Source organism: Anomaloglossus baeobatrachus, chromosome 2 (genome assembly GCF_048569485.1).
Source record: "Anomaloglossus baeobatrachus isolate aAnoBae1 chromosome 2, aAnoBae1.hap1, whole genome shotgun sequence".
NCBI lineage: Eukaryota > Metazoa > Chordata > Amphibia > Anura > Aromobatidae > Anomaloglossus > Anomaloglossus baeobatrachus.
The window spans coordinates 437,385,188-437,396,073 of NC_134354.1; the positions used below are offsets into that span (position 1 = coordinate 437,385,188).

Genomic DNA, 10,886 nt, shown 5'->3' on the forward strand with positions numbered 1-10,886 from the left:
ACGGCTTACTACATCACAGCTATGTAAGAGATATGAACTGTTATTTTTTCTATCTGTCTCCATCTATTAACTCAAGCCAAGACAGTTATTTTTCTCTAATGACTGTAACCCTCCAACTCTTATCTGAATAAATTCATAATATGTTTTTGACCTATCTTCGCTCCAATCATTATATACTGGCTATGCAGTTGTCGCCGTAAACCCATTATTTAACATTTGGCGAGCACCAGCCTGAATGATTGTGAACCACAGCTGTTTTCTGTGAAAGGTGATTTTTTTCACGCTGCCTATTATTGCAGAAGGACTCTTTTTTTTTTTTTTTTTTTTCTCTTTCTCACGTCATTCCCTGCCCTTTGTCCAAGAAGGGGGGTCTGTGAGTTTGGGAGTAATCTTTCTGTCCAAAGTGCTGCAGGCAAAGACGATACACTGTGTCCACATCACGAGCCTAAGAGAGGGTTAACGTGACAAGCTGCAAGGAGGTCGTATGTGTCAAGCCTTGACGGTTGGAGCCATTCTCAGGACCATCCATCCAGTCGGTTGAAGCCATCTGAAGCCATTCCATCCAACAGACGGTTGAAGCCATTCCAGGACAAGCATCACATATTGGTGAGAAATGGAGTTTATTCATGATTATTTTGGTAACTGTCATGTAGAGTATTTATTTGATCATACACATAGTGACGCACAGTTATGGTCAAATCTGTACCGGCAATGTGAACTTGAGAATCTTAAGCTAGATAAAAAGTTTTTTACTATAAATCGGTTACAGAAAAAGATACAGAATGTATTGGGTATGGTATACACTTACAACTCCATGGTGGGTGGGGCACAGCCATATGCACACACTATCTGCATGGTGACTGACACACCCATAACAACAGGCACGTCCAATACAACAGACACACACGTCACAGATTCAGAGACAACAGATTGTCCAAATTGTTCGATATTAGCAGAACATATCGAACATCTGGAGGATCAGTTGGAAACAAGAGCAGATTTAATATCAAAACTACGGAAAGATATTAAATATGTATCTGTTAATACGAGACAGAACAAGACAGAAGCTTTAGGTTCAGACGTACCGGACGGGCTGAATACGGCCGAGGACGAGACTCTGAATGAGGAGGAACTTCGGAAAAAGAAGTTACATGATAAGGCCGCCCGTCTTAACATTAAAATCCATGACCAATTAATGAAAATCATTAAGGACATACCGAAATATGATGATAAAATGGACGCCTTCCATAATGCGGACATTTTTGAGTCACATTCCGATAAATATAATCTAACAAATGAACAGAGAAACAAGATTTACAGGGTATGGCTTCCCTCCCACATGGCAAAAAGGTTACAAGCAACACCTAGGACTGACGAACACAATGACCTGATCCATGACACAAAGGAAGATAGGCTGAGACAGTTGATTCTTTTTACCACAGGAGAGACTACCCCAACAGTCGAATTGTTAGAAAACCTTAAGACACACATACAGGAGGATCCATTTGTCTTTGTCGTTAAATTTGAACAGGCCTACAAAATGATAATGGAAATCGGATCTGATCAAGAACCGCCTTCCATGATCAAGGCCTTTGTTAAAAAGTTTAAATATTTGGACCCTGCTTCATTCGAAATAGCTTCTAGGATGGAAAGTCTACAAGAGGTCACGTCATTTATTGATAGAATACGTAGACGAATGAAGCAAAATCAGGTAAAATCAAAAATAGCCATGATAGAAGGGAACACTGACACATTAGTATCCCAGGAAAAACAGATCAAAAACAACAAAAGACCGGTGTTGAATTCTAAAAACAAGAATTCAGGGGGGGGTAACAGGAAAAGCACAATTCATTGCTTTTTTTGCGGCCTACCCGGACACCTGAAGTGGGAATGCAAGAAATTCCTGAGGGCGGGAGTTGAGGAAAGGCTGGGTAAGGAGAATGGACTGATGCCAAACACATCCAGTGCCCCTCCCCCATCTTCAGCACCTCCACCTTCATACACGCCCACTCGTACTGACAACAGAAATAACCAATCACCATATACGCCCACTCATACTGACAACAGAAATAACCAATCACCATATGCACCTCTGACCAGACAGATAAGGGAAATGACCATACAGGGATTGGATGGAAGGGGCAAGACACCTGCTGCTCTTCTCCCTTCTCCATCCTCCTGACTAGCAAAGCCGGTCCCCAGGCTGCATCCACTGGAATTCGTCACTCGAGTTTCAATGGATAGCTGTGGTCGACCATTTTTAAAGGTAAATCTTGAAGGTCAGGAAGTAACATTTCTCCTTGATACAGGTGCGCAATTGAGTGTCACAAATGTTGATTTACATTTAAAGCCAGATTCCCCTGTATGCACAATTGTTGGTTTCAGTGGTAAAAATGGAACAAAGGTGACTTTAGCGCAGGATGTTTCTTTGGAAATACCTGGTTTTTTGAAAACGAAAATGGATATTTGGTGTTGTCAGGATACTGAGAATATAATTGGCACTGATTTTATGGAAAAGCATGGCTGGATTATTGATTTGGGTAACAAAACAGTTTGGAAAGATTCTAATGGTTGTAAGGCGGTAGTTATTGATCCAGATGAATATAGTCATGTCGGGACCATTTGTTTGACCGATGTAGTGTCAGCAGATCATTTGTGGCCTGAAACTGGTGGTGATGAAGTATTGACTGAGTTAGTACAACGGTTTCCTTCTTTATGGGCTCAGTACAGGAATGAGGTTGGAACAATGAAGGATGTAATTGTCAAAATTGAAGGCCGAGACCCACCTCCTCAGCGTCAGTATAAGTTGCCTCCGGAGTCAGTTGCTCCGATGTCGAAGATTATACAGGAATTGTTGGCTCAAGGTGTCATACGAAAGGCAAATTCTGTCTGTAACAATCCATTGTGGTGTGTTCTGAAAAGCGATGGTAGCTATAGGATGTTGTTGGACTTGAGGATGTTCAATAAGTGTACTCCCAATGTAGCACCGATTGTAGCTGATACACATGACATGATGTCGAGATTGGATGCTAAGGCAAGGTATTTCTCAGTATTGGATATCAGTAATGGTTTTTTCAGTATACCGATTGAGCAAAGTTGCCAATATCGATTTGCATTCAACCACCTCGATCAGCAATATGTATGCTGTAGGCTTCCTCAGGGGGCTAGTATGTCGCCAAGCATTTTTCATCAGGCGCTGGCGAACGTTTTGTCGAAATTTTCTCGTCCGGAATGTTTATTGCAATATGTGGACGATATCTTGTTGAGTACGGAGGATGAGAATTTGCATATTTCTCTACTGGCAGAATTGTTTGAGCTGCTGCATGATGCAGGTTTAAAACTGAATACCAAAAAGGTCAAGCTGATGCAGACTGAGGTCAGGTTTTTAGGAGTTCTGCTAAGTCCAGGTACACGGCGACCCCTACAGGACAGAATAGAGGCAATTGCATCTCTTCCAATTCCAACATCACACAAGGCACTAAGACATTTTTTAGGGCTTGTAAATTACTCAAGGGATTTCATTGAAAATTTTGCTGACAAAGCCAGACCTTTGTATGATCTTTTAAAAGGTGACAATGATGATTATTTTGGTCCCTGGAGTGTCGAACAGGAGAAAGCCTTCACACAATTGAAACATGATCTACAACACGCACCTGCGTTAAGTATGGTGGAAAAGAACGCACCTTTTGCGCTTCAAGCACACACTTCAGAGACAAGTATCTCTGTGGTTTTGCTGCAGCTGCAAGGGGGGGAATGGAGAATCTTGGGGTACTTCTCTAAGCTTCTCTCACCTGTTGAGAGGGGGTTTGAGGTGTGCGCAAGACACCTGGTGGGAGTGTATTTTGCAATAAAAATCACTCAACACATCATCGGGTTCCAAAAGGTTATTCTCCAAACGCCACATTCCACACTGAAACTTCTCTTTGAGAAAAACATCCCAGGTGTGTCAAATCAGAGATTTGCCCATTGGTTGCTCTCATTGTCTCCAAATCAAATTGAGGTAGATTACAAGGCCAAGTATGTTCTTCCTCAATTGATGCAGTATGAAGGACAAACCCATGATTGCATAGAAACGTTCCATGAACCAAGTCCATCTCTCTTCAGACGACAGTCGGAAGACGCAGATGAACCTGTGTTTGTAGACGGTTCTAGATTTTTTCTGGAAGGACACTATCACACAGGATATGGAATTTTCTATTCCAAGCGAGGACAAGTGGTAAAACACAAGTTACCGAGTCATTTCTCAGCTCAAAGGGCAGAGATAGAAGCGGTAAGAATGGTCCTACAGCTGAATGAAGCTGATGATCAAACTCCAATGGTAATCTACAGTGATAGCTCCTATGTTGTCAGATCCCTAACCGATTACCTGCCTGTTTGGGAAAGGAGAGGCTATGTGGACTCGTCCAACAAAGCCTTGTTGCACCGTGAAACTCTAGAATCAATTTTTGAGATGGCATCTAGGGCCCCAAATAGATTTGCTATAGTGAAAGTCGCTGCACATCAAAGATCTGATGATGAGTTATCTGTAGGAAATGCAACCGCAGATGCTCTAGCCAAAGAAGCTGCCCTGACAGGAGAGGAAGTGTTTGACTCTGAACCTTCTGAGATTTCAGCGGTTCAAAGAGCAGACACGTACATACCTTCATTTGCAGAGGAACAGAGAAAAGATCCTTCTCTTGTTACTTCTCTGGATGATCCAAAACCTCCTTTCATTTGTGAAAATGGGGTTTTGTGTCACAGTTCAAATGAAGAATTGCGTCCAGTTGTACCAAAACATCTACAGGTAGAATTCACTCGATACAACCATGAGAGTTTAGGTCACTTGGGACAACAGAAATTGTTAGTCATTCTCAAGGAGAAATTTTATTGGGAAAAAATGGACGAAACAGTTCAAAGTGTTGTACTATCATGTCTCATTTGTGCCCAAATAAATCCAAGACCTAAAGGACAGAAGCCACCACTTCTACGGATCGCACCTGCAGATGGTCCATGGTCTACACTGCAGATAGACTATATTGGTCCTTTACCCTCAGGTAAACATGGTCTCAGGTATGCATTGATTGTGGTAGATGTGTTCTCAAAATGGGTAGAAATATTACCTGTTAGGAAAGATGATGCTTTGTCCACAGCAAGGGAATTGGTACAACATGTCTTTTGTACTTGGGGGATCCCAAGGATGATTACCTCCGATCGAGGTAGCCACTTCACAGGTAAAATCATGCAAACTGCTTGTGCTATTCTAGGGGCGCGACAGCAATTTCATGTCCCCTATCATCCACAATCTGCGGGAATTGTGGAAAGAATGAATAGGACAATCAAGTCCAGAATTGCAAAGATGCTTTTGGACAAAGGTAACACTTGGGTTGACAAGGTTCCTTTCATACTGATGAGTATAAGAGGTTCAATCTCTTCTACAACTCAATTCACTCCGTTTGAGTTGATGACGGGAAGAAAAATGCCATTGTGGTTTCCACATGAGCCATTTTTATCCACTCCACAAAAAGATGCTATCTCAAGGTCCCAATGGTTGAGATCGCTGCAGGAGAACCTGAAAGCGATTCTGCCATATGCGGCATCAAGAATGCAGAAAATGGAGCCACCCTATGAGTCCAAGTTCAAGAAAGGTGCTCTAGTGATGATCAAAACCTTTCGCAAGAGTGGACCATGGGAGTGTAATTGGGAAGGTCCTTTTGAAGTCCTTGAGACTATGGGACAAGTCATGATTCTTGTGCACCGAGTGTCAAATGTGGTAAAAAAGACCCGGAAAACACAAAAAGTGTGGGTTCACGTTGACCAGTGCAAAATATTTGTGACAAAATAATGATACTGCATTTCTTTCCAGGAAGAAATGGATTCCTATACGAACTGGAATAAAGAACCTAAAGACTGTGAAGGAAAGATGACATCAAGCCTTCTAGAGAAAGAACATCTTCCCAAGCTCAAGACAAGCTTCTACGTGATGGGATCTACGTTCCTGCTGCTTTGCTTTATTTTCGTCATTGTTTACATGTTACATCAAGGAACAATCGCCAATGATGTGAATGAACAGACTAGAGAGATTCAACATTCTCGAAGACCAAGAGGATCAGATACACGGAACTTACTGACAGAGGACATCACGGACAATTCTGTGGAGATAACAGGAAATATCTGCATGGGATATGGAACAAAATGTTGCATTGAATTACATTTCATACACGACACAGACATAATATTACATGCGATTGCAGGACCTAAAACTAGATTCACACAATTACAAGGAGAATATGTACACAATAATAAAACTGGTACATGGGAATGTTCTCCTACAGATGTACTATACTGGAACATAGAGATCAGAGGTGATGAACCTGCTGTATGGTCCGGTGATATTACAAATGACATGATTGCAAGGGGAAAGTTTGGAAGATCCAAAACAGAAATTTTGTTAAAAACTCAGGTTTTTGGGAAAATTCTGGATCCTTCTTTACTCTCCATCACAGAAGGAGATAAAGATTGGGTCAAAACATGGAATTTCCAGATAACACGGGAACCTGTGCAAGTTCAGGTATCTGTAGTGTTTACCGCTACTAACACTATAGTTCCGGAAATAAGGGTTTCACCACAGACAGTACATAATAAAGTAAATACATTGCCCATAATGTTAAAATGTGACACAAGGTTGAAATTGCCTTCTGAGTCTTTGTTGACATGGACCAAAAATTCATCATTTTTGGGAAGTTTTTTAAACAGTCCAACTAATGTCATTCACAGAGGTCAGATTGGTAATATCAGGTGGATGGATGATACGTTCATTTTTTCCATAGAGAATCCATCTTCCAGGGACTCTGGAATTTACCAGTGTTGCGTTGAAACAAAGACACATTACAGACATTGTAAAGACGTTAGTGTGAATATTTGGTCAGCAGCAGATAGTGCATGCACAGACACGAGGTTCATGCCGTCTACTCCTTTCCAAATTAATCAATTTCAGTCCAAGTCCTTATTAAGGGATGGAGAATTTATGACAATGGTGTGGATTTTCAATATGTCTCATTGGAAGATCTCTACCAGGTTTCCTCAGTGTCAATCACATCTCATAAACATGGAGATGGGGATAGAACAGTGGTTTGGGAAAAGAACAGCTCAGACTAGGAGTAAGAGAGGAGTGTTAGAAGGAATTCTGGGAGGAATTGGGACAGTGGGAAGTCTGACTAATGCCATGAATATACAGACACTTAAGTCAGATTTGGATAATATTGGTTTTATTGGAGGAAAAGGTGTAAAGGTTCAGAAGAGTCTGAATCAACTTCTGGAAAAGATGGTAATGAATACAGCTGCTGTACTAGGCTCTTCCGTGTCACATCTACAGGATGCTACATTAGCTCTCGTGGAAAGCACACACGAAACACAAGTAGCTAAAGCGTGCCTGGAGATACAGGTAGAGTACTCTTCTAATTTGAAGCTGATTGCACAAGCTTTACAGAGTGGAATTACTCCACTGGGAATACTGCGAAATTTACCTGTAGAGTATGATTTTGCATTGAATCATACGGATTTGTGGGTAAATAAGTGGTTAGGATGTGAACGAAACATTTGTGTTGGCACATCGCTAATCCCGGTGATTGGAAGAGAAGGAACTATTGTTCCTGTTACAGTTTTGGGTATACCTGTGAGCAACACACAACAAGTGTTCTATCAACTGCAGTACACAGATTTTGCATTTGATGGAGTGAACACTGAACAAGTAGACATTTCTTCATGTTTGCATTTTGTTTCTAAGGTGATGTGTTTACCTGGACAGGATAAGGTGATTTATCATTCATGTTTTCATAATCATTCTTCTTGTCATGCGAGAATAGAGACTGTACAGACACTACATGATCTGGTGACTCCAGTAAGTCCAACTAAGATATGTTTTCAGGTCATGTCTGAGACAGAGAAGGTTTCTGTTTTCTATTCTACTTGTGTACATAAGGAAAACCTACCTATGGGTTTGTATTGTATAGAAGGAAATGTGAGGTCTCTTTCAAAGAAGGAAGGAAGTTTTAATATCACTTCTATAGGAAAGAGAAATTTAACGGCATTTCCGATACAATTCAATTTATCACAGATAAATGATTTTCCTTGGGATATGTGGACAAGTGAAATAAAGAAAGACAAGGGTTTGTTAGATTTATTAACGAAACAGTTAAAGGAAGCAGAAATTATATTCAGGCATGAACAAGGTGAATTAAGTGATATTGAACACGAATGGAATGGAATGTCAGGTAGAACTTGGTGGAAGAGTTTTAGTAAATCTGTACATTCCTGGTCTCAGTCATCTTTTCAGTCAGCGGTTGGTAATGTTTTATTTAATCCCATCATAATCATATTTTTATTAGTTTTGATGTGTATTATATATCAAGTTTTTGTGATGTGTAGAATTCAGAAGATATATAGGAACATAAAAATAGAAATGAAAAAGGAAGATAACATTCTTAGAGGAATGTTAAATCGCAAGATGACTTTTTGACAGAAAGTTGCAGATTGGTTTATCAAGTCAAATATTGGTCTAGAATTTCCAACAAGAATGTATGTGATACGAATGATGACACGATTGAGTTAGGGTTTCCCGGGGTTCATCAAACTTCCATATTAGGGGGGACTGTAAAATAGTGAGTTTATGGAGATTGATTCATAGACTGGATTACATATATTCATAAATATATGTATATTATCGCCCATCCCTTTAAGGATGCCTGTGTGTTGGAAAATGCTAAACCAAGAGTTTGAGATGGTAAGAACCAAGCTCATCTGTTAGTCGTCCATCAAAGCCATCTGACATTGTTTGTCAAAGTTGTCAAAGTAGTGCTATATATTGTTTAGAATGTTGGGCTAAGGGCTGAAATAGCCATGAGAAACTTCTTTCTGTAAGTTACTGTTACACTGAGGTCAAAGCTCAGCGAGCTTCAAAGGAATTATAAATAAGACTGAAGTAGGTTTTGTTACAGGTCTCTAGTGCGCAAGTACACTTATTTCGCGGGTAAAATGTACCACGTGACATGATGTAATGCTCAAACTAAAATAAGGATAGTTAGTTTTTGTGTTACCATGTAAAGAGATAAGGGCAATCAGGAGGAGGGGTTTTGGGTTATAAAAGAAGCCCACACTTCAAAGGTAGAGGAGAAGGAGGGAGGAGAAAGACGGACTCACCAACCCGACCAGACGATCTACAGACAGAGAGACGGCTTACTACATCACAGCTATGTAAGAGATATGAACTGTTATTTTTTCTATCTGTCTCCATCTATTAACTCAAGCCAAGACAGTTATTTTTCTCTAATGACTGTAACCCTCCAACTCTTATCTGAATAAATTCATAATATGTTTTTGACCTATCTTCGCTCCAATCATTATATACTGGCTATGCAGTTGTCGCCGTAAACCCATTATTTAACACTGTTACCGTTTTGGGGTTTTCAGATGGATCCAGAAAAAGTCTGTGCTGTACTTGACTGGGATAGTCCAGAAAACCTGAAAGGGTTACAGCCCCTTCTAGGGTTTATATTCACAGCAATTAAGGGATTAAATAAATATCAAAAAGTTACTTTTAATATTACTCCATAAAAAACACACACAATAGTGTCTCAGCAATTTAAAGTGCTCATAAATCAGTGCAATAAAAGAATATGATACTTCACTCATATCCCATCCATAATAGACATTATAGATGGAATATACATAACATTACATATCGTTGGTCGAATTTGCAATAAACAATTGTTACGAGGAGTCTACTGGAAAGTCACCTTTTTTTGTGCATATTGTATCCAATGGTTAGTTTACACCAATCAATAAATCATCATCACCTATCTAACCTGTGGATGAGTGATAACTAGTGGTGGGTGGACCTGAACTGTAAAAGTCCGGATCCGCGCGGTTTCAAACGTACTCGAGTGTCGGACCTAGGTCTGGAATTCTCAGGAAATTTTGGGTAATGAGCCAGGTTCGGCACTCGGGAAATAAGAAAAATAAAGGAAAAATAAAGAAAATAAGAATGACGCAAGCGCTTTATAATTACTAAGTCTCCACCATGGCAGTAACTGCTTCCAGGCTGCTCATTCTTCTTTCGGGGCCACTCATTATTTCTAATCCATATGTACAGTCATGGCGAAAAGTTTTGAGAATGACACCAAAATTATATTTTCATATGATCTGTTGCCCTCTGGTTTTTAATTGTGTTTGATGTTTACATCACATACAGAAAATATAATTGCAATCATATTATGAGTACCAAAAGATTATATTGACAGTTAGAATGAGTTAATGCAGCAAGTCAATATTTGCAGTGTTGACCCTTCTTCTTCAGGACCTCTGCAATTCTCCCTGGCATGCTCTCAATCAACTTCTGGATCAAATCCTGACTAATAGCTGTCCATTATTGCATAAGCAATGCTTGCATTTTGCCAGAATTTGTTGGTTTTTGCTTGTCCACCCGTCTCTTGATGATTGCCCACAAGTTCTCAATGGGATTAAGATCTGGGGAGTTTCCAGGCCATGGATCCAAAATCTCTATGTTTTGTTCCATGAGCCATTTACTGATCACCTGTGCTTTATGGCAAGGTGCTCCATCATGCTGGAAAAGGCATTGTTGTGCGCCAAACTGCTCTTGGACAGTTGGGAGAAGTTGCTCTTGGAGGACATTCTGGTACCATTCTTTAGTCATGGCTGTGTTTTTAGGCAAGACTGTGAGTGAGCCGATTCCCTTGGCTGAGAAGCAACCGCACACATGAATCGTTTCAGGATGCTTAACAGTTGGCATGAGACAAGACTGGTGGTAGCGCTCACCTCTTCTTCTCCTAATAAGCTGTTTTCCAGATGTCCCAAACAATGGAAAAGGGGATTCATCTGAGAAAATGACTTTA

At 40.3% G+C, this 10,886-nt stretch overlaps 1 protein-coding gene across 1 annotated transcript; it reads left to right on the top strand.

The window, feature by feature from the left end:
- The first annotated feature begins 356 nt into the window (after positions 1-356).
- Positions 357-9,380, top strand: LOC142290233 (uncharacterized). The gene is made up of 2 exons (XM_075334185.1): positions 357-606; positions 5,843-9,380. Exon 2 carries the CDS (start codon positions 5,849-5,851, stop codon positions 8,492-8,494), a length of 2,646 nt encoding a protein of 881 aa, XP_075190300.1. The 5' UTR covers positions 357-606; positions 5,843-5,848; the 3' UTR covers positions 8,495-9,380.
- The last annotated feature ends 1,506 nt before the right edge of the window (positions 9,381-10,886 follow it).

Coding starts and splice junctions, on each gene's coding strand:
- LOC142290233 (XM_075334185.1), top strand. CDS start 5,849: ATGGATTCCTATACGAACTGGAATAAAGAACCTAAAGACTGTGAAGGA.